The sequence below is a fragment of the Babylonia areolata genome, chromosome 20, assembly GCF_041734735.1.
Source record: "Babylonia areolata isolate BAREFJ2019XMU chromosome 20, ASM4173473v1, whole genome shotgun sequence".
NCBI classification, from domain to species: Eukaryota; Metazoa; Mollusca; class Gastropoda; order Neogastropoda; family Buccinidae; genus Babylonia; species Babylonia areolata.
Genome location: NC_134895.1, coordinates 25,591,175 through 25,616,092, shown reverse-complemented (window position 1 = coordinate 25,616,092; position 24,918 = coordinate 25,591,175). Strand labels below are relative to the sequence as shown.

General features: G+C 43.6%; 1 protein-coding gene across 1 annotated transcript; it reads right to left on the bottom strand.

Annotated features, from left to right (window-relative positions):
• Window positions 1-1,862: 1,862 nt before the first annotated feature.
• Window positions 1,863-21,809, bottom strand: LOC143294802 (uncharacterized). The gene is made up of 2 exons (XM_076606288.1): window positions 21,743-21,809; window positions 1,863-7,739 (listed from the first exon to the last, which is right to left on the bottom strand). Exon 2 carries the CDS (start codon window positions 7,529-7,531, stop codon window positions 3,098-3,100), a length of 4,434 nt encoding a protein of 1,477 aa, XP_076462403.1. The 5' UTR covers window positions 7,532-7,739; window positions 21,743-21,809; the 3' UTR covers window positions 1,863-3,097.
• Between the last annotated feature and the right edge of the window lie 3,109 nt (window positions 21,810-24,918).

The window sequence follows — 24,918 nt, the reverse complement described above, 5'->3', positions numbered from 1 at the left end:
GATACTGGAAACAGGTGATTCAATGTAAACAGCAGATAACACTGGATAAATTATTAAATATGTCAACAGCTTTAAGGTGTTGGGCAATTACACCATCAAATACACAACCCATCTCTCTCTCTCTCTCTCTCTCTCTCAGCCCCATGCTTGAGCACTAAGATGCACTCACACACACGCCAAATGAGTGGAGAGGTGGCCATGTGGTAACACTTCCATCTAGGAAGCAAGAGAATGTGAGGGTGCTGGATCAAATCCAAAACTCACCAGTACTTTTTCCCTCTCCACAAGAGTGCTGGCATGAATGCTAGTCATACAGATGAGATGAAAAACTGAGGTTCTATGAGTAACATGCACTTAGCGTACATAAAAAAAAAACTCATAGCAAATTTCTTTGATAAAAAAACAAAAACATTTGTGCAGCAGGCAGAAAAATGAAAGGGAAAAAAAGAGGAAATAAAAAGGGGGTTGGTGCTGCTGCCCTATAGCAACAGTCTCTTTTCACGCAGAAAAATCTGTTGTGACAAAGACTGAAACTAGAGAAAGAGTAATAGTAATACAATACATCAATTTCAAATCATAGAAATACTTAATGAACACTAATGTCATGTATGTGTGCTTAACAACAGAAGGCAGAAACAAATAAAATGATTAAAAATCAAAATAACAAAAATATGGTGTAGTACTAGAAGTGGACACGAAGCTTAAAAAATTCCCCAGTTTAAGAAATATTTATCAAAGAAAATAACCAAAACAGAAAGAAACACAGGACAGAGTCTCTCTCTCTCTCTCACACACACATGCACACACACACAAAAAAACATCATTACAAGAGAAACAGAGACAAGAGCACAAGCTGAAAAGAATATTGGAACTAGAAGGTCAAAAAGTACAACTGCCCTTAAAAAAACCCAAAAAAACAAACAAACAAACAAATCAATTATGTTGTATCAAGCTGGATTGATTATAAAATGTATACAGTTAGTGGTGAGTTACCAACAAAAAGCACCATTTCACGACCACTGAGATCCACAAAACTGGTGATGGTCACTGACTTCTCTTCACTGTTAGACTGATGTTTGTCACTTTGTCACACACACACACACACACACACACACACACACACACACATATATATATCACAAGTATACTACGTCTTCACTATTGGTAACATACTCACTGTCTGATAAACCCAGTAAAGATCTATTCTATTTTCAATCCTGGGTAGAAATTTTCAGATAAAGATGGCATGCAGATTTCATGTAATTAACTCGAATGATCATAAAGCCTAAAATGGAATTATTACATTCAATGTATACATCATTACATGTACGTATGTATGTATACATATATAACTATAACAGTAAGTATGTATGTCCATTGCTGTATTTGATGAGACTGTCTAGACTTTGTACACATGTACTTAGTCCTGCAACTAACACACTGTTTATGACAAGGTCAAACTCAAAGATTGAAATACTGAGAAGTGGTCAAGGTGTTAACCCAAGATAATATGATTCCCTCAATTCGTTAAAAGATAATCTATTCTGAGAATTGTATTGTGGTCGATATGTTTACACATGAATACTTAATCAGTAATAGCTACCACTCTGCATAACATGATTGAGAGGTAAACATATATACATGTCTTAGTTAAAAAGAAACAGAAAACCTGACATATTCCATACTTTCACAGAAATTTAACTGGATATAGACATACATACATACATACAAACATATATATAGATAGATAGATAGATAGATATAGACATACATACATATATATATATATATATATATATATATATATATATATATATATACATATATATATATACATACATATATATATGGCTTTCTCTACATACAAGAATAGTAACTTTATTTTGAAATATGGAATGTATTTTCAAACATCACAATGTTCAACAGACATCACAATATATATCATTATAATCCATTAACTGATCACCCTGTTATAATTATATAGCAAACAATACTATCTACTAATCTAGTTTCTTGAGTTACAACTCAAGGTATAAAGATAGAAAATAATTTCCTGAAGGGTTTCCAATACTTTTAGAGATTATCAAACAGGATTTTACAAAAACAGGCAGCATTTCAATACAGCAAATTGTAACATGTCTTGAGTTGTGTCAGGCACTAAAACAACAAATGACAATGCACAAACCCAAACACTTTGAACTGCTCAGTGAACAATGAACACTTGAAAAACAACCTTCAGATGCAGATGGTCTCAACCATCTCAAGCACACATGTAATTCCTGCAGAAGAAACAAACGCTTGGACACCAACATGAAGCTGAGTGTGTCAACTGCTTCCAGCCGGTCATTCCTGCAGTGTAAGCAATTGCTTGAAGTGTGACACCAACATTAAGTGTGTCAACTACCTCCAGCCTATATATGTCAATTCTGCAGTGTAAACAATTGCTTCAGTTTGACACCAACATGTAGTTAAGTGTGTCAACTGTTTCCAGCACACATACAGAATTCCTGCACTGTGAACAAATGCTTGAAGCGCTTGAAGCTTGACACCAACATTTACTTCATGTGTATCAACTTTCTCAAGCACACATGTCATTCTGCAGTGTAGACAAACGCTTGATTAAGTTGAAGTTGAACACCAACATAACTTCAAATGTGTCAACTATGCCCACAATGTTATTCCTGCAGTGTAAACAAACACTTGAAATTGAAAACCAATGTGTCAGCTGTCCCCAGCCAACACGTCATTCCCACAGTGTTAACAAATAAATGCTTGAAACTGAAAGAGCAACATTTAGTTCATGTGTCAGCACACACACACATGTAGTAATATCTACAGCAGAAACAAACATTAGGCAATTCCCATCAGTGACTGTCGACGCTATGGCACACAGGTAATGACAATATCTGTCAGTGACACTGACTGTCAACATTATCAGCTACAGTGGTAATGTACCTTTCCTCCATGACACTATGACACACAGATAATGACAATAACTGGCTGTGGCACTAACTATCAATGCTATGACACCCAGGTAATGACAATCTGTCAGTGACACGGACTGTCAAAGCTATGACAGAGTGGTAATGACAATCTGTCAGTGACACTGACTGTCGACATCAGACACAATGGTGATGTACCTTTCCTCCACAGCCTGCTGCTCGTCACCGTGAGCCAGGGTCACCACAGTGGCACCCCCTTCACTCTCGTGCATCTCCAACACGTGACGGTGGACGCTGGCGTCGTCGGAGGTGATCCAGCCGCAGGCAACACACTGGAAGGAGCGGTCAGCCAGGGCCAGTAACTGCTCTGAGTGCTGTGTCTCCATGTGTCTGTCCAGCTGGTCCCTTTCAAACGTCCAGAAGTCGCAGACAGGCTGGTCGCACACCAAGAACCGCGACGGCCGCCGTTCCTTGTGGGCCATGACATCGCGCACCGTGATGGTCTGACCCGTGTGGTTGGAGAGACAGTGAGCTTTCATGGCCGACACTGTGTCCGTGTAGACATTCTGATCACAGTATAAACACATGTACTGTTCTGAGCAATCCGTTGGGGCTTTGGCACCCTGGGCCATCGCCTGAGAGAGAGATCTGGGAGGCTTCTTGAGGCCGCGCGGCTTGGTGTTGGTCCTTCGCCGACACTTGACGGGAGCAGGTGTATAGCTGGGGAGGGTGTACGGGTGTGGCTGAGAGGAGTGATTCTCCCTGTAGTGATTGACCATAGAAGATTCGTTGTCATCATAGACCATGCAGTCAAAAGAGGGGCAGGCGAAAAATGAGGACCTGTAGTGCAATGTCCTGTGGTGGATACTTCTGAAGGGGAATGACACTGTCTGGCTGTGATCGTCCATCATGTGAGTTTTCAAAGACCTCAGTGAATTGCCCTGGTACTCACAATTAAGGCATTTCACCTCATAGTCGTCAACCCACACATCCTTCACTTTTTTACGTGAAGGTTTTGGTTTGCTGCACCGCTGTTTCTCCTGGCCATCACCCTGTCCCTGTGACATCACTAACTGTTCAGACCCCTTGTTCTGAGGCTGGTCAGAACTCTGGCTGTTACCCTGACCCTGTAACATCACTTGCTGTTCACACACCTGGCTCTGAGGCTGGTCAGAACTATCAGAACCACTGGTGTTTGAAGAGCTACACGAAAGGTTTGTTCTCTCGTCATCATCTGCCTCACACAGTCCATCTGCCGGTTCTAAATGCTCAGCAGACAACAGAGTTTGAAGAGCACTGTGGGGACTGACCTGAACGTCTGGACAGACCTGTAATGGATGCACGCTGTCAGTAGCTGTGATGTCTGGCAGTGCGGGAGTGGAACAGTCAGTGAAGTCCACAACACAGTCAGCTGGAGCACTGTCCATGGAGAACTCACTGTGGCTGCCATCAGCAGAGTGGAGAGGAGGTGCACAAGTCATTCTGCTGTCCATGGGGTGGATGTCTGGGGGCTTGGGGTACACGTCATTCTTTATACCACTGACATCAGGAGCACTGCTCTGTGACTCATCGTTTCCAGCAACCTGGACGTCCACAGACAAGTCTGGTGGGCACACAACGTCTGTGGGCATGTTGCTATCACAGTGCTCATCAGAGTGTGGTCTGTTAGTGACAGCTTGGAGATCAGGAAGAGTCTGAGAGGCTTCAGTGTTGAAAGGCTCAACATCTGGCGCAGAGTCTACTTTAAAACTGATGTTTAAAGCAAGATCTGACAAAAAATCTGTTTCAACACTGTTACTACATGTGTCAAATGCTGGTATGGTGTCCAGGCTGTCAACAATGTTCTCAGTGGAGTTTACACGTGGAATCAGGACTAAGGGAAGTAAACCATTATCAGCAACACTAGTACTGACCAGGGAGGGATGTGTGACATGTGTGTCTTTGTCAGCAGCACTGATGTCGGGAGGGAGGAGACGTGGGCACACGTCACTCTGTGTAACGCTGACATCTGCTGGGCCAATTGTCCCATCAAACTCTTCACCAGGAGGATCAAGGCTGTCCTCAATGGTGATGATTTCTGGAAGACTTAGCACTGCTTGCATATCCTCCTCCTGAAGATCACCCTGAGGCACATCAGCAGGTTTCCACTGGTCAGCAGTGTCAGAGCCAGGAACACTGTGTGCTTCCACCAACATCTCAGGCTGACCACACGCTGTGATCTCTGAACTGATCTCAGCAGTATTGGAGATCAGAGACACAGGGCAGACATGGGCAGTACTGTTCTCTTCTCCATGTTCTGCCTGTTGCATGCCCATGTCATCAACGGAAATGCTGGAGGCAGTCATGCTGCCTTCGTCTTTCCCGGTTTCCTGAGGTGACAACCTCCTGGTCTGGCTGTTGGCCTGGTCACTGAACTTCTTGTACTGGTCTGGACAGAACACACCATGCAGGTCATGGAGAAACTTATTCTCCCCTTCCCACACGCACCATTGACAGAAGTACACCAGCGCTTTCCTCTTCTTCCTGTAAGCCACCATGTTCCTCATCACAAAGCACATGGCACCATGGCACTCCACAATGTGCCGCTTGGTCTCTCTCCTGCTGGAGATAAACCCATCTTTGCAATGGATGCATGCAAACTCATCTGAGTTTTCTTTACTGGGATCCATGAGTGAGGGAAGGGAGGAAGACACCATGTCATGTTCAGCCAGACGCGTTGTAGCCTTCAGGCTTTCCACCACATCTTGTCCAAGAGAATCGCTGGGCTTCTGCTCTGGCCATGGAATGCACTCCTGAGCATGGCTGAGGAAAGACTGTCCTGAGAAAGCAGTGAAAGCACAGCTAGACTTTGAGCACAAGAAAACAGTGTTGTCCTTGGTATCCATGGCATTCAGACTCTTCCCTCTGTGGTGGGTGAAAATGTGACTGCGGAGATCACTAAGGTACTGGGATTTAAAGTCACAGTGGAAACACTTCAAGTCCACTTTTCGTTCAGCAGGAATATGAGGCCTTCGGGTGTGGACCTTGGAAGTGTCCACAGACATGTCAAACTCAACTGGCTTTTGTTTCACTAGCACAGGTGGTTCATCAGAATAAGCAGTGTCAGCTGTTTCATGACCGGCCACATACACCGTCTGACCGACAGAGCCCTTCACTTGTAAAGACCCCCTATTACAGTCCACATCGGCAGCAGAGGACGTCATCTTGGCATCATCATAGCGGATCAAAGGTGGGGCTGAGCGTTCATCCAGTTCACAAGGAGAGATACACTTGAAGGGCTTGCCCCTGTGCTGGCGCAGGCAGTGCCGCTTGATGCCCTTCTGGGAGGCACTGGTGAAAGTGCAGTAAATACAGATCCACTCTGCAGGGCCCTGCTGGCTGCCTCCCACGCCCACAGTGCTCAGGTTCGGGGGGGAGGGGGTGGTGGTACGGGAACCGCCAGAGAAACCGCTGCTGCTGGAACAGCTGGCTGGCGGCTGGAAACCGCTCAGAGGAAGTGCCTCAGGCATCAAATGTGGGGGCATCACTGGTTCTGATGACACCTGCACAGCTGCTGGCTGGCCATCCATGGGTACTGGACCAAACCCCTGGGCAACAGACTGGTCAGCTGATTCAGACGCCGGCCGGTCTTTGGGCTGTGTGGGGTGAGCAAGTCTGGACGGGCCAGACGATGACGAGGACCCACAGCTGCCGTCCATGGCCGCTTCCTCCAGAGAAGGGGGGCTGCTGCCCTTGCTGTCTGCCTCCTTCCTCACCTCCCCCCCACCTTCCTCCACCCCTCCTCCTCCTTCCCCATCCTCCACGCCCACCTCAAAAAGTACACACTCCGCAGGAACTTTGTCTGGGCCCTTGTGTTTTGCACCATTCTGACCAGACTTGTTTCGTTTCCTCCGCTGCTGCTGCTGCCCACCGTGCTCCTCGCCTGAGGGACTTTTCCTTTTGCGCTGATGCTGGTGGTTGAGCGGCGCTTTGTTGGGGTGCTGCACACGCAGGTAGTCGGACAGCAGGGTGCAGTACCTGGTGGTGTTGGCCGTCTCGCGGAAGTCAGGGTGGGTGTGGACCGAGTGGTGGATGATGTCTGCCCGTGAGAAGGACTGGTAGCGGCAGAAGCGGCAGTGGAAGCGGTGTTTCATCACATGCTGCATGAGTAGTGTCTTAGTGTCAGTTGAGAAGGTGCAGAAGTTGCACCAGTAGTAGTGCACATCAAGGGAGGACACCACGCACCCCATCCCATCCACAAAGGATGTCTGGGCAGACACCGCGCACACCAGCTCATGCTCCTGCACATGGAAGATGTGCTCGCTGGCCGCGCTGCCCACCTGGCACTCCATCAACGCCAGGCTGAAGTGAGAGCTGTCTGACTTTGGAATTGAACACTGCCGTGTCGGGCTTCTTGGCCGCAGTAGCTTCCCCACTGGCATGAACCCTGGGGACCCCATGCCTCCACCGTAACCACCTTCCCCATTCACTGCTGGAAACATCCCATGACCCACCCTACTGTCCACCCCAGGATCCATCTTGTCAGGGGGTTCAATTCTCGGTGAGACAGGCTCTACTGTGTGCTTCACAAGGTGTGCCACCTGTGCCATGGAGCTCAACAGCTGTTGCCTGGATACGTTTTCAATGACACTGCAGACACACTTGTGCGGCACTTGGGAAACTCACATCTTGTACCTTCCAGCACTGTGTGTGTGTGAAGTGCGTGACTGTGTTGTTACTGAAGCCTTGTTGACGCTGTTCTCCGGGAGTTGTACACAGGATCAACTTCCACACAAGCCAAAAGAAGCACCAGCCTGACTGAAACACAGCACCACACAAAACTGTTACTGCGAAATATTCACCACTCTTCATTCTTCTCCATGTCAAACAGACTATAAAACACACACATGCATGCATGGAATCACACATGTGTGCATACACACACACATGCGCGCGCGCGCACACACACACACACACACACACACACACATCACATTAACACACAAAAAAACTACTAACACGAGTAACAGCATTTGCTGATCTGGTATCATAAAGAGCATAGTACATGCTTTTGACATACACAAGTTTCAGTTTCAAGGAGGCAAAGGAGTATGAAACGTGTGCAACATCACATATATATACTTTTTTTTTTTAAAGGAATGTGATGGAGGCAGATGCCTGAACTACATGCACACAAACCTAACAAGCTGGCTAGGCCCCTTGGACTGCCACTGTGCCAGATTAATAAATGCTGCAAGGATGAGAGTGCTGTGGGGGAGAAAAATAGATTAATAAATAAAACAGACTGATATAAAAGGGTAGGTAAAGACAAACAGGCAAAACAGAATAAGTCAAAGTGAATGGGCCTCATTCAACACACACACACACACACACACACACACACACACACACACACACACAGTTAAGGCAATCTAACAAATTCTACTTCCTGATTTCCTTCTTCTCTCTTAATACAGTTATTGCTGTGCAGCAGTTATGAATGGATCTGGCTTTTTAATTTTATACATGACAATCACACATGAATACACTTAAATACAAATTCAGTCAACAGTACACCATATATCTTAGAGGAACCCAGGAAATAAAGAGGTTTACTCTTGCTTCAGTGCTGACTTCTAATTACAAACAATCAGGAAATACCAGGAAAAGCATTAACACTTGCAGTGATTCCGCTACTGGTCCTGACACAATACAGTACTCAAGACCACCATATTCCTGTAATTGTTCTCTGTCAGCTTGCTCTTGTTCAAACTGGTTTACAGTACTTGCTAGTGCTACCAGTTCCTGTATGACATGTCCTGTACAAAATTACAGGCATAAACATCCGCTCATGGCCACTTTGCCAACAGTTTAGCAGTGATTGACGACCATGCAGACAAAATGTGTCCACTCCCTTTCCACACAGTAATTTCAGTGAAGGAATAGCTAGCAAAGAAAATGGGGAGGGCATGTGGAAATGGAACTCTTGAACATTTAGTGTAGAATCAAGAGTACAATAAAATTAGTTTAATTTTCAATGTCAGTGTTGTCTCAATTCTATATATAAAAAAAAAGAAGTAAATTATACATCAAGTAAGTTCTTTATATTTAATGTTCCATGTTTCAAACTAAAAATCAACAACAGGTCTGAATTCAAGCAAGAAGAAAAATTCATTCTATAGTGTGTGAAACTGTGATGACTTGACATAATTAGAAAGAATTTAAGCAAAAGAAACCAAAAGATTGTTCCTGTTCATGATCTTCAGCAGAAATAGCTAATGAACATCTACTCTGGGTCTAAGACTTTTTGACTTATACAAACACAAATATTTCTCTTTTTAGCCTTCAAAACTAAGAGTACAAAAACTTCAGACATGACTGGTTCTGTCCCAACTCACAATAGAAAGTCAAATGTAATAAAACCCCAGTCTTAGATGCAAGCACAGAAAAAAATGTTTACTGCAAGTCAACAATGTTTCTGCATTATCTACATTCTGCCTTCTTTTTTTTATATTCTGTGAAAGATAACATTTTAAAAGAATAAACCTGTGATTTAAATCTGCTGAGGAAAATATGTATAACAAAACAAATTCATGTTTTATAATGTCTGTGTGTGTGAAGCAGCATCAACACTGGTTGTTTTTCTTTTAGTAGTAATGGTACTGATTTCAGCGTCAAATCTATGCAAATTGTTAGATGTCACTGCACAGGCAAGTATAAATTTGAGTAATTTACAATCAACACCTCCTTCTTCCCTCTCCATCTCCCTCCTCCCTGTAGCAGCCTTCTTTACAGCTGTGCTTTATCACATTTCACAGGAGAAAGGTGGTAACAGGTTGCTCTTCTCGCTGTTTGTGTGTCTGTGTCGATGTGCGTCTGCGTGTCTGTGTATGCATAGGTAGGTTTCAATGGAATTCATGCATGTAACTGTGTGCACATATGCATATATATATATATATATATAATCTGTACATTCTGAACATCACCTGGCAGGACAAGGTCCCAAACAACACTGTCCTGGAAAGAGCTGGATGCACCAGCATGTACACGCTGCTGAAACAGAGACATATGCGCTGGCTCAGCCATGTCATGCGCATAGACGATGGACGGATCCCTAAAGACCTCCTCTACAGAGAACTTGTGCAGGGAAAACGTCCCACAGGCAGACCACAGCTGCGATTCAAAGATGTGTGCAAGAGGGACCTAAAAGCCTTGAACATCGACCAGAACAACTGGGAAGCAACAGCCCTCGAATGGTCAGCCTGGAGAGAGACTGTGCAGAAAGGTCTTTCCAAGTTCAAAGAGACACTCGCTCAGAAGCACGAGGAAAAGAGAATGAGAAGAAAGGCTGCAGCCCAGGCAGACAGACCAGCGTCAGACTTCATCTGTGCCCTCTGCCACAGGGACTGTCATTCCCGCGTCGGACTGGCCAGCCAAATCCAACGCTGTACCAGAATAAACACCTGGATCGCAACTCCATAGTCTTCCGAGACTGAAGGATGCCTACACACACACACACACACACACATATATATATATATATGTGTGTGTGTGTGTGTGTGTGTGTGTGTGTGTGTGTACATGTATGCATGTGTTCACATTATAATCATGAATGTTGCATACATACATAACATCCTCAGGTGTGACTTTTCCTTCTATTTCACTGAAGCATAATTCCGACCCAGTTTCATGAATTAGACAACGCACCACCAGTGAGATCCTGCATGTCATTTTTTCAGAAATGCATTCTTGCTGTCTTCATCAAAAAACTTCTCAAATGACTGAATGAAGTAGTACACATCTGTCAGACTGTGGTTCCACTTTCAAATGGACTGGAACAGTTGCTTCATTCTTTTCATGTCTTTTCAAGCGTGAAGTCAAACCCTGAACCTGAACATGCAACGCTATATTAATTTCAACTCACTATACAATTAAAATATGTAAATAACTTGCAAAAGTTATAATTGAAATAAAGAACAGAAACTGGTATGCACAGAGAGACATACACAATTTATTATAATTTCTCTCAGTAGTAGCTCTCTCTCTCTCTCTCTCTCTCTCTCCACACACAGTGAAATGCACACACACACACAGTCACATACCCACATGCATGCACACAAACACACACACAAACACACACACACAGCTTGTGATGTCAGGTGTAACAGGTTATCAACTCTGTACACTGGGGAGAGAAATGCAGAGGGTGTGTGAGTTGTGTGCTATGCTGTAGTCTGAACATGAACATGTATATGAATTTATCATAAATTATGGTTTATGGACAACCATGCCAAACTTTTGGAATGTTGATTGAAGTATCTTCCGATTAGCATCAGGATAGACTAACAATAGACCTTGTTCGTTAGAAAAAAAATTAGAGTAATTTGCCCTTGATTAAGCCGGAAACAGAATTCGTGGGGAGTCTCTAAAAGCGAAAGTTGCATGTTCGTCAATTGTACTTGTGTAAATGCTTCACAATGGGTCTGGGGAAAACGGCAGGAAAGAAGTACTGTGTGTGCTGTTCGAACTTCAAAGGAAAAAAGGTGACATCGCAACGAATACCAGCCATGAACCGATTGCAAAGAGCGTGGCGAGCTCAGAATCACTACGCGAACTGAAAAGGTCCGCACCCTCAGTGGCAATGATATTCCTTCACTTTTTACGAACAAGGTCTTCAAAATAAGCATGGTATGTGACATTTTGAATCGAATGTTCATTTTTTTTATGTTTCAAAATATATTTGTTTCAATTCAACACCCAAGCCTAAGAATGTTTTGGGTCTGATTTCTCAAATAGGGATAAAAATACTGTCTTCATTTCTCACACACTTATCTGCCTGATGTTTGAATCCAAAAGCACAATTTAACCTTTTAAACAGAGAATTACAGTACACCAGCTGGCCGGTCTTTTTCAACTTCCAGTCACCAATGTTGTATCATTCAACTGGATTTTTTTGTGTGTGTTTGTTTGTTTGTTTTTTTGGTCACATTCTTAGCTGTGACATTTATTCAGCACAGATAAAATTATATGCATCTCTGACATATAGTACAAAACTGACTAGTGTACCCCTGAAACAAACACTACAAAGAATTTCCACTATACAACATTTGTCAGCACATACTTCTTTCAAGTGGAAATGATTGCACATTTTCAGAAAGTGCTGTAACAATGATACTGAGACAGTGAGATCCTTGCTTCTTCCACAATGTGAATGTTTACGCACACACACACATACACACACACACACACCACACAAACACAGAGAGAGAGAGAGAGAGAGAGAGAGAGAGAGAGAGAGAGAGAGAGAGAGAAAGCATAGTTATTGTTGCAAATTTAAACAACACTGGCTTGAGATTCTGCATATGCATAATGCAGTGAATAGATCTGACACATTTTGGGAGTTGTATGGAGTTTCACTGAAAATGTGTAACTAAAACCTAGTATCATACTCCTAACATTCAAGCTATAATTATATATTCTTTTCTTTTTTTCACAGCTGTCAGATGTGCAAGTCCAAGAAAACATCACCGCTACTTCTGCATCAGCAGTGGAAACCAATGCTGCTGACAGCAAATTGAGTAATTTTACAAAATTTAACAAATCTGGAAGTGAAAATATGAAATGATCTGACAGCTTTGCTTCCCCCTTTACACCAATCTGACACTGATGACACAGTGAAAGATGACTTATTAAGGCCCTGAAGACTGTTTTGTCATAAAATTTAGACTGAAGGGGGGTAACAGTAGTGGGTGTCAATTTGTAGAGTGTGTGTGTGTGTGTGTGTTAGTTGAGAGCAGATTGATTCAGGAGGATCACTGGTATTGACAAATTGTGTAAGACAGTCAGATTATCATATGTGTATGAATATTTTTTTTTTTTAAGCTTTCTTCTCGGGAATTGTGGAGTTTGAATGCTCCTGATATATTTTTTTTCATACTGATGTGAACAAATATTGCAACTGTTTATATACTGTTTATATCTATCTGATATAATGTTGATTTATAATAAATTATATGCAATATATACATTACTTGTATACAAGAGATAATTTGATTTCAACAGCCAAAGCTTATACCCACTGCTTGCTAATGATATTGATCATATGGTGCATTTAAATAAGACTTCAGAAACTGTAGCTGTGATTTTTCTTCTTTTTCTCTTCTTCTTCTCTTTGAGGGAGAAAGGTGGGGGGTGGGGAGGGGTGCAGTGTGGTTCAAGCCAGTTAAGATTCACTGCAGAGTTTTCTTTCTTTCTTTCTGATCATGGAAAAAAATCAAAACTTTGTGAATGTAGACACTGCACTTCAATATAGTTGTGTATCACACACACGCACGCACGCACGCACGCATGCACGCGCACACACACACACGCACAACATCCAAAGCTAAATGGTACTCACATCATAAATAACTCAAATTGTTTAGACAATTGTTCATTGTTTAGCATTTAGGTATGAATGAATGAAACCAAAAAAATAAAAGAAAATATCCAATCAAAGTGATTTTCTTCAAGTCTGTTTGTGTTTGACTCAGACCTGTTTACATTGCATTTTGTAAACAGTCCAAATTTGATTGTACAGATCTGACAACAAGCAATAAACAAATGAAATATAATATATATATATATATATATATTTCTGATTTTTTTTTTAATACAGGAAATAAAAGATGGGAGGTGGGGCATGCAAATATTTACACTAAAAATTTACAGAACTACCAGTTTCTAAAAAATGGCATCAAAGAGAAAACTGGTATGTATGTGTTAATCCTTGGGCCAGTTGTTAGATACAATGAACTTACAGGTTTCCATAAAAGAAATATATATTCTAAACTGGTGAAAGTACAGACATCCATTTTGGGTAAACAGGCCAGCTGATTGTACCAGACTGGTGTGTCTGAATGTCTGATAGTCTTGAGAAGACTTATCAATGCATGTCACTTGCAATGATGGATGAGTGAATACTGTATATGCACGCATGCATGCATGCTATACCATAAGATGAAATCATTCTTTACTTGCAGTTAATCATCAATGCAACTGTGATGAAACACACATGAATCAGTTTTGATGATTATTATCTTTAAGTTTAATTAAGTTCCATGCACAGCTCCACCACTCTTCTCACCACAATTTCCATGCTAAACTGCACCACTCATTTCCCCACAGATTTCCATGCTCAACTCCAACACTCTCCTCCCCACAATATGTATTAAAGCTACTCCAACAACAACAACAAAAAAGTCATGTGATAGAAAAGCCAGAAAAAGATCAAATTCATTGGAACAGCAATGGCCATTTTCTCAAGTCTGAAATCTGTTTTTAGAAAGCACTCACACACACACACACACACACACACACACACACACACACACACACACACACACACACACACACACTCACTCATACTATGTGGTGGTGTGTCCATCGAGATCGATGATGACCATCGTTGTCATCCAGCTGGGGGATGGGGGGAGGGTGGTGGTGGGGTGGGGGGGAGGATGCTCATGAATCAATCTGTGAATGCGCAGATGGCTGAATAGTCCAATCTGCGCACGAAATGTTCGCTGACAGTTGGGGCAGACAAAGACAGGCATACCATTGTCAGGGAGCTTGTTTGCCCGTGACTTTCTGGCCTGCCTCTTCTGAACAGCTGCAGCAGTCCTGTTGGCCTCGCACAACTTGGCGCCTTTGTGCACAGCAGCGCGCCATTTGTCACGGTCCACTGCAGATTCCTCCCAGGAGTCACGGTTGATATCAAACGCTTTCAGAGAGACTTTCAGAGTATCTCTGAAGCGCTTCTTCTGACCTCCGTGTGATCTCTTCCCTTGTTGCAGCTCGCCACAGAAGAGCCTTTTGGGCAGCCGATGGTCTGGCATGCGCGCCACGTGTCCAGCCCAGCGAAGCTGGGACTTCATCAGGATGCTGAAGATGCTGGGAAGGGTGGCTTTTGCGAGCACCTCTGTGTCTGGGGTCCTGTCTTGCCACTTGATGTTCAGTAGCTTCCTGAGGCATGTTGTGTGGAAGTGGTTCAGCTTCTTGGCATGTCGCTGGTACACTGTCCAAGTTTCGCAGGCGTACAGTAGTGTGGGGAGAACTACTGCTCTGTAGACCTTTAGCTTGGTCTCAAGACTAATGCCTCTTCTGTTCCAGATATTTGCATTGAGTCTACCAAAAGTTGCGCTTGCTCTTGCAATCCTGACGTTCACTTCATCGTCGATGGTCGCATTTCGTGACAGTGTGCTGCCAAGGTATGTGAACCGCTCCACCGCACTGAGTCTCTGACCGTTGACTGTGATGTTGGGCTCAACGTAGGGTTTCCCTGGGGCTGGCTGATGGAGAACTTCAGTTTTCCTCGTGCTGATGGTAAGGCCAAAGTTCCTGCTGGCAGTGGCAAACTTGTCGACGCTGAGTTGCATGTCAGCTTCAGATCCAGCGTTGAGGGCACAATCATCAGCAAACAAAAAGTCTCTGATGATGTCTGTCATGACCTTCGTTTTTGCTTGAAGCCTTCTGAGGTTAAACAGCTTGCCATCTGTTCGGTACTTTAGGCCGATTCCAACATCGCCATCTCTGAAGGCATCAGTAAGCATTGCAGAGAACATGAGGCTGAACAGTGTTGGAGCCAGGACGCAGCCTTGCTTGACACCATTTGTGACAGCAAAAGGAGCAGATGGTTCGCCATTGTCCTGGACTCGAGCCTGCATGCCTTCATGGAATTGGCTGACCAAGGAAATAAATTTCCGAGGGCATCAGTACTTGGCCATGATCTTCCACAGTCCCTCTCTACTCACAGTGTCGAAGGCCTTAGTGAGGTCGACATAGGTGGAGAACAGATCAGCATTTTGCTCCTGACATTTCTCTTGCAGCTGCCTTGCAGCAAACACCATGTTGGTGGTTCCGCGCTCTTTCCGGAATCCACATTGGCTCTCAGGCAAATGACCTTGGTCAAGGTGTGCTGTGAGGCGGTTTAGTAGGATTCTGGCAAGTATCTTGCCTGCGATGGAGAGCAAGGAAATGCCCCGATGGTTATCACAGGCTTGCCGGTTCCCCTTTCGCTTGTACAAGTGAATGATAGATGCATCTTTGAAATCCTGGGGGATCGTCTCTTCTTTCCACATGAGTGAGTACAGCTGATGGAGCTTCTCAGTCAGCACAGTGCCTCCATCCTTGTAGACCTCTGCTGGTATGGAGTCTGAGCCAGGTGCTTTGCCACTGGATAGCAGACGGATTGCTTTCTGGGTCTCAAGAGGTGTTGGCGGATCGTCCAGTGCTTCGTTGATAGGGACTTGTGGGAGACGGTCTATGGCTTCATCATTTCTGAAGGAAGGCCAATTTAAGACACTGTTGAAGTGCTCAGCCCAGCGTTCGAGAATTTTCTCCTTCTCGGTGATCAAGGTATTCCCATCTGCACTGAGGAGGGGGGATGATCCTGAGGATGTGGGGCCGTAGACTTCTTTTAAGGCATCATAGAACCTCTTCATATCGTGCCTGTCAGCATATCCCTGGATCTCATCAGCTTTGTCACTCAGCCACTTATCCTGCATCTGGCGTAACTTTTGCTGAACAGTCCTGCGGATGGCATCGTACACATCCTTTTTTGATGTGGACTTTCGGTTGCTCAGGTAGGCTTGATGCAGACGGCGTTTCTCATCCAGAAGCTGCTTGATTTCATCACAGTTTTCATCAAACCAGTCTTTGTGCTTTCTGGTCATGGGTCCCAGGGTCTCTGAAGCTGTACTATAGATCAGCTCACGCAGGGTCCTCCAGTCAGACTCCACATTCTGGTTGTCCAGAGAGGCGGATTCCAGACGATCTTCCAGCAGCTCCACAAAGGACTGTTTGATGGTGATGTTTTTCAGCTTAGCGATGTTAAGCCGTTTTGCAGCCTTCTGGCCTTGGGGGCGTCTCTTGGGCTGGATTCGAATATTCAGCTTCGAGACTACAAGGCGATGGTCTGTCCAACACTCGGCGCCGCACATGGTCTTTGTTATACGTACATCTTGCCTATCCCTTTTCCTGACAATGACATAATCGATGAGATGCCAATGCTTTGAGCAAGGGTGCATCCATGACGTCCTGTTACGGGTAGGGAGGCAGAAAACTGTGTTGGTTATCAGCAGTTCGTGCTCTGCACAGGTCTGAAGCAAAAGCAATCCATTTGGGTTGCAGTGGCCCACACCGTGCTTTCCAATCACTCCGTCCCAGGAAATGTAGTCAGAGCCAACTCTAGCATTGAAGTCCCCAAGAATGATGAACTTATCTGCTTTAGGGATAGCAGCAATGACAGAGTGAAGGTCCTCGTAGAACTTCGCCTTCACTTCATCCAGGTTGGTCATGGTTGGGGCGTAGGCACTGACAATGGTGAGGTGCTTCTGGCCAGATGCCAGTGTTTCATGGTCATAAGCCTATCGTTGACTCCCTTTGGGATTCCAGCTAGCTTGCTGACAAGTGCTGTTTTTACTGCAAAACCAACGCCAGCCTCACGTCGCTCTTCGCTTCCTCGTCCACTCCAGAAGAAGGTGTAACCAGATCCCTGTTCACAGAGCTCGCCTTCACCTGCAAGGCTGCGATGTCAATGTTGTATCTGGCGAGTTCGGATGCAACTAGTGCCGTTCTCCTTTGGGGTCTGTCCGCGTTATCTCTGTCCAGGAGAGTCCTTATGTTCCAAGCACCAATGGTGAGAGGAACGATCCTTGTTTTTTTCTTTTCTTTCTTGTTTCGACCGCTGATGTAGGGTCCCCGCCAGCCGCGGTATGCTGGCCAGGGTGATATGGAGCAGGCAATTTTTAGGGCACCTTTTCTAGCCCCTTCCTCATGCCAGGGAGGTGAGCAGTGCATTCCTAAAGAGGGCTGCTCAGACGCTCAGACGGCTGCCAAGCTCCATCGCTGCTCCTGTCGATGAAGAACGACCCTATGGCCTGAGCCGCCTGCGTGCAGGTCTGCGGCTGCGACTGCCAGTGTACCCACACCTGTCGTTTCGTTGCTCACCTGTCACCACAGAACTTGGGGGTGATGAAATGATGAAGGATGAAAGGTCATTTTGGATGACTGATGACTAGCGCGATGAGTTTGTTTAAAGTGAAGAGGAGTTGCGCAACGTCGACCTCACTCTCTCGTCCGTTTCCAGTGGCAAGACTAAGTCGAGACGACTGGAGGATGAGCACGGATGCAGTGGATGACCAAGATATCCTTTCGGTGTCTCATCTTGCTCTCTGCACTCCACAGTGCGTTGCTGTAACCGCCTTCCTCTCCGTTGAACCGATAGGTTTCTTCCGCAGATTCTGCCGGATCCAGACTTCGCATGCATGGGTAGACACACCCCGGGGGCCAACTGCGTGTGGCATGCACACAGCACGGTGGAGCTAGATGGCCGTCGGTGGCTCTCCTGAGCCAACGCCCTTTTATGGATCTCCATAAGGGTGTCTAGCCACCCGCCTCACCAGTCCCGGAAGGGAGCGGTGGGAGTGCCAGTTTAGTCGCCGGCAACCCGACCCTGAACAGGTTGTACTGGATTACAGGTTACCAGTAGCAGATCTAATGACCTGACCTGACCTATGTAGCAACAATATGAAATGCTAGAATGTATATAGATTCTCAATGAATGGGTCACACACAGGAGTGATACTTTTTTCTTAAGTTCTGTTGTTAAAAATCTGCGGGAGGTTTATGTTGCTGTGACAGCAGAAATGTCTCTGTGACAGCAGAAACTGACTTAACTTCGCCTTCTTGTTTCTGGTTCCGCGACAAATGAAAATCTTTGCACGGCGAACAAGTTCAACTTTCGCGCTACGTATCAGTTGTCCGGTTTTTTTTTAAAATACTCTATCAGTTCTTTAACTTTCACGGATTCAAGCGCACTTTCAGTTTCAGCAGACAGAGTCGCCATGTTGCCTTATCCAGACGTCCCAAGGTGAAGGGTCTGAACTTTTCACTGACTTCCGGTTTCCTAACGAACAAGGTCTATAGGATTGACTACTCATGCATGGTGATGATTTATGAGTGATGACTGGTAATGACTGAACAAAGTTAACAAAAAATCCAATAAAAATAAAAAGTCCCATAGCAACAGCTGGCAGTAATGTCAACAGGATACTGATCCCGCACACATGAACACATGGCCCCCTTGAAGAATGTATACTATATGTACAACTAACAAAGTGTGAACATAGAGACTTGGGGATAAATTCTAAATCTGCTAAAATTTCAATGAAAAAAACCCAAATGTTTTAAAATTCCATTCATTATTCACAAGTACAAACAAACAATTGTTGGAAAACCAAACCATATTTCTGAAAATCATAATGAAAGACTTCTGATCTAACTAGACAGATAAGGTGCATCTCTCTGAGTCAAAATGCTTAAAGGAAATTTTCTTTCTAAAATTACATTTAAGTAACATACTTACCATGACCCACTAGTGCAGACTCCAGCAGGGTCTGATACCCGCCTATGTGGACAAAATGAAAGTAGCTACAGCCGATAACCTCCCAAAGTAGGTTACTTCCCCTGTGAATTTGTCATATTTGTGTTTGGGATAAATGCCCACTTACTTCTGGCATGTATGCATTGTACACTGTATGATGCTGTATCTCCTGTATGTTACTTTTTTCCTATTACCTTTTCTTCCTCAGAAAATGAGAAATGCATGTCTTTACCAGACAGTTAGTGTGGCCATTGTTTAAAAAAAATAAGGACAATACCATAATTTGTTTCAGTTATATGAAATATGTAACATTTTCATGTGCCCCCAAAGTGAAAATATGCAAAATAGCATGATATATATATATATATATATATATATAAAGGGTGGGGAGAGTAAAGGGTAGGGCTAAGTCAACTGAGCATGTATAATCAAGCATGTACACATATAAAAATACCACAATATAAAAACTATACGATGTATATATACCTCTTAGTCTTATGTGAATACTTTAATAGGCCCTCAAAAACAAAGTATATAAACATGTACTTGAGTAGTAAACAAATTGTTTATCAGCCATATAATAAGCCCTCAAAAACAAAGTATATAAACATGTACTTGTGTAGTAAACCAATTATTTATCAGCCAAGTCTCAAGTCAAGTCATAAACAGAAAGACAACAATGTCACCTGTAATTATCAAATTATTCATCTGTAATTCTACTTTTAATGACTGAAGCGCAGAATTGATTATGATAAAAGTGAAAATGTAAACTGATGGGACCATGAAACAATTATATAACTTTTTTTTTCCAAAACTGTTCTATCCTGTCTAATGTACACAGAGATACAGCTAGCAGTAAACACAATTGAAACTATATCTTTTTTCTTGGTACTTTTTCGTGTTCATTGAATCCTTAGTCAAAGTTCCCTGTCCAGCCATAAAACTAGAACTGGTTACTAGGGTTAACACCAGGTAAGATTCTCATCATCAGTAATTAATACTAAACACGAAGTCTGGTACAGTTCAGCTTAGCTGAAGGCAAACAGAACTGGTTACTGGAGTTAAAACCAGATAAGATTCTCATCAACAGTGATTAATGATACAAAACAAGAACTGAAGAAGGCTGGTACAGTTCAACTTTGTTGAAGGACCATTGCATGATTCCTGCTCCTTCATTTTTTCTCCCCCCCTCATGTACAGATACAAGAGTGTCATATTTTAGTTCCAGACTGTCTTGAGTCCAATACTGAAAACACTTAAATGTCATGTCACTTTTTTTTGCAGTACACCTGGCAACAACTTCCACTGCACACCACCCCACCCTTATAACATTATTATTATCATTATTAGATATCTATCATTATTATCATCATCACTCATTACAACACTGTTATTATTAGTTTATCACTTGCACTGGACCAACCATCAACTGCACCCTGTGCCCTAGATTCCTCGACACTGAATTTGACATTGGCTGCCAATCAAGCTGAAGAATTTCTGTTTCCTCTTGAGTAAAACTAGGGCCTTATGATTGCAATGCGATAATCTGGGTTCAATTTATCTGCAATAAAAGCATAAAATTCGGAATAAACAAACTGTTATTAACATTTTGGCAGTTGATATTATTTGACGGTTTGGGCAATGTGTCACTGACAGTGACTGAAAGTGATATGATAGCTTCCTGTGCAAAAACATACACACGTGTTAACAACCCGTTCAATGAGGGGCGCAATAGCCGAGTGGTTAAAGCGTTGGACTTTCAATCTGAGGGTCCCGGGTTCGAATCACGGTAACGGCGCCTGGTGGGTAAAGGGTGGAGATTTTTACGATCTCCCAGGTCAACATATGTGCAGACCTGCTAGTGCCTGAACCCCCTTCGTGTGTATAAGCACGCAGAAGATCAAATACGCACGTTAAAGATCCTGTAACCCATGTCAGTGATCGGTGGGTTATGGAGACACGAAAATACCCAGCATGCATGAACCACGACAGAGTCATCGGCAAGTCGATGTTGGTCGTGTAACGGAAAGAAGAAGAAGAAGAAGAACGTCCAATTACTGTTACTTGTTACTTCGAGAAGTTCGACAAATTCTTGCACGATTGTGAGATTACATTAACAATTTTTTTTAGAAGTAACAATGGCATACAAAAATCTATTACACAGCTGCAAAGGCTGTTTCGAGGACCATCGAACATATTCTTTCCAAACTTCTTGAACTGTTCTTGATCTGATAATGGAAAAGAGCGATCCCTTCCAGGGGCTGGTGGTCTGATCACCACTCATTCAATGTTACCCATTCACATACATGTTGAACAACAGAATCCTCTTCCTTCCAAGGTTTTCCAATCCCTTTCATAAGTGCACAACTACTGAATACATGGCTGATAGAAAACTTACCTTCTAAATGCTTGATTTCAAAGTAAACAAGTTCAGTCGAAGTGAAACCAAAACAGCCATGGCTGAAAATCCTTGGAGAAGAATGCTTCCGTCTAAGTAACGGAATGTAATGTATGACTTCCGAGTTTTGCCCAAATAATAGAATTTTCTTCCGGCATGCTGTTGACAACCAGCAACCCAAGTTTCAGTTTCAGTTTCAGTAGCTCAAGGAGGCATCACTGCGTTCGGACTAATCCATATACGCTACACCACATCTGCCAAGCAGATGTCTGACCAGCAGCGTAACCCAACGCGCTTAGTCAGGCCTTGAGAAAAAAAAAGAAAAAAAGGTGAATAAATAATAGATAAGCGTACATAAATAAGTAAGTAAATAAATAAATAATAATTATAGTATATAAAAAAAGGTAATAATAATAATAATAATAATAATAATAAAATAAATAAATAAATAAATAAGACAACAATGATGATAAATAAACAACTAAATGTAAAACATGAAGACACATATTCACACATACACCCACACACGCATAACAGATATGCACCAAACATGCAGTTTCACAGATATGAAAGCACAGTCAAATACACATAAACGTACATGAGCCCCAACACACACACACACACACACACACACACACACACATTACGCTGCACCTCCTCTACCCCCCTCCTCCACACACTCATTTCTAGGCTACGTATCGCAGCTTCCACGGCACACACACACACACACACACACACACACACACACACACACAAACGCGCACACACACACACACACACACACACACACACACACACACAGATGAACACTTACTTGTACAAGCACACACACATACGCCCATATCCCCCACCCCCAACCCCACACACATATATACAAAGATATATATATATATATATATATATACAATATATATATATAGATAGATAGATAGATAGATAGATAGATAGATACACACCCGCACGTTCCAATATCCTGTTGCTCCCACAGTGTAGGCATGCATACACTCACATACCTCATCCTCTACCCCCCTCGCCCCCGCACCACCACCACCCCCTCACACACACACACACACACACACACACACACACACACACACATACGCACGTGCACAGAACTCTCCTGACACTTGTGTACACTTACACCCTCGCGCATGCACAAGCGCACTCAAAAACACAGACCCACACATACACACAAACACACACATACACACACGCACAGAGGCTGCCACTGATTGGCCGCAAGAGGGATGGGAAAAGATCTCTGATGCCAAGAACGTGGCGTCTAGTGTGTTGCTCAGTCTATTGTATTTGGAAAAGCCCACAGAGACTCTGTTCCGTTTTGAAGAAATTTGCGCAATGTTGGTTTGGAAATGATGCCGATAACATAATAGATAATTACTCATCGGTACAAACTGACAGACAGACACACAGAGATACATATAGTTAGAGAGACAGACAGACAGACAGACCGTCAGATAGAGAGATATTGTGGGCATACAGATTAGTTGATCGACAGAGAGATGGAAAGATTGATAGTGGAGAGACAGGACAGCAGTTGTTTTGTTTAAATAATTTGTCCTCTAAGTATCTGACACTTTATTAAATTCTAATTTATTTACTCGTTTATTTTGGATCATTCTCTAACGTTAATATTCTGCACAAATCAAGGCAGCCTCTCAAGATCTGAACGGCGCGTTGTTTTTAATGTTTTTTGTTTTTGTTTTTTAACAGTGGCAGACAGATGTGGTACAGTGCAGGATCAGTCTGCACGCTTTGATATCACCTTTATCTATTTTCTATTTTATTCATTTACTTATCTGTTCATTCATTCATTTATGTATTTACATTAATTCATTTATTTGATTTACATTGATTATTTCAGTTATTTATTTTGACAATTTATTTATAAATTTATTTATCTACCAATCAGTTTGTAAATTTTATTAGTTTTATTTCATTTATTTTATTTTCCATCAAGGCCTGACTTAGCGCATTGGGTTATGCTGCTGGGGGTGGGTTGCATGAGCGAACTTAGAAGCCTAAGTTTGCTTGTCGTTAAGTAAGAATGTTCCTGAAGCCCTATCTGAGTCTCTTGGCCCGAGGGCTGCTGCTGTGCCGAACTCTGCACTGTCGATAGGAGGGACTTCATGCAACCTCCCCAGTTGGGACTGGACAAAGATGGCACTTAACCAAAACCAGTCTGCCTTGTTTCTCGCGGTGAGACTTCCTGGGTGTGGCGCACGGGACCTGGGATTGCTGCGGATGATGGAGTTCAACGCAAGGGGGAACAACACCTTAGACCTCATGATTACAAACTTTCCTGGCTTCGTCCCCATAGTAAACCAGTTCCCGGGCCCTCAGACGTTGTGGGTGTGCCTCAGGGTAGAACCAGTTCTTGTGCCCCACACCGAAGTGTGGTGTGCCTGGGGCTGCAGGCCAGTGAATGCACAAGACGCCATGTGCCTGGAGATATCCTCCTGTATACTGGGGCACACTGGGATAGTCTGCCAGTCTCAGCCTAAGAACTCAGCACTGAGACCGTATCCGGGCCGATTTACAGTGGAGAGTTGCACTGGCTGAATAAATGTGTCAGTAAAGCCTTCAAGACTGGTCTTCAACATGCTTTTGAAAAGTTTGTCCCCTCAAGGGGGGCATTGCCCAAACCAAATCTTCCTTGGCTCACGATCAAAGTAGAGAGGCTGATCCGACGCCGAGACCGCCTGTGGTGTGGAGTGAGGAAGACTGGAAACTGGGTGTTGGGAAGGAGATGCACAACGCAGGGTGCTTGCTGCGGGGAGGAGCCTGCTGGCTGTGTGTGCACTATCTCTTAACCGACTCGGAAGATGGGAAACAACCACCCACGAAGAAGTTCCGGGTCCATGTTAAGTCCACACGCTCAGGAAATGTGGGAGTCTCAACACTGAAGCACAACAGGAAGCTTGTTACTGATCAGACCAACAGGCAGAACTCCTAAACCAACAGTTCTAGTTGGCCTTCAGTTCAGCTACCACTTACACTGAAGAAGAATTCGCTGCAAAATGTCAGTTACCACCAAGGTCAGATACCACACAGCAGGAGGATAGTTGTCATCTTGGTTCAGGGTGTGGAGAAGCTGCTCCACAACCTGAACCATCACAAAGCTTGCTGACCCGACAACATCAGTCCACGAGTACTCC

Excerpts from the sequence above, each read along its gene's own strand:
- LOC143294802 (XM_076606288.1), bottom strand. The coding sequence starts at position 7,531 with ATGGCACAGGTGGCACACCTTGTGAAGCACACAGTAGAGCCTGTCTCA.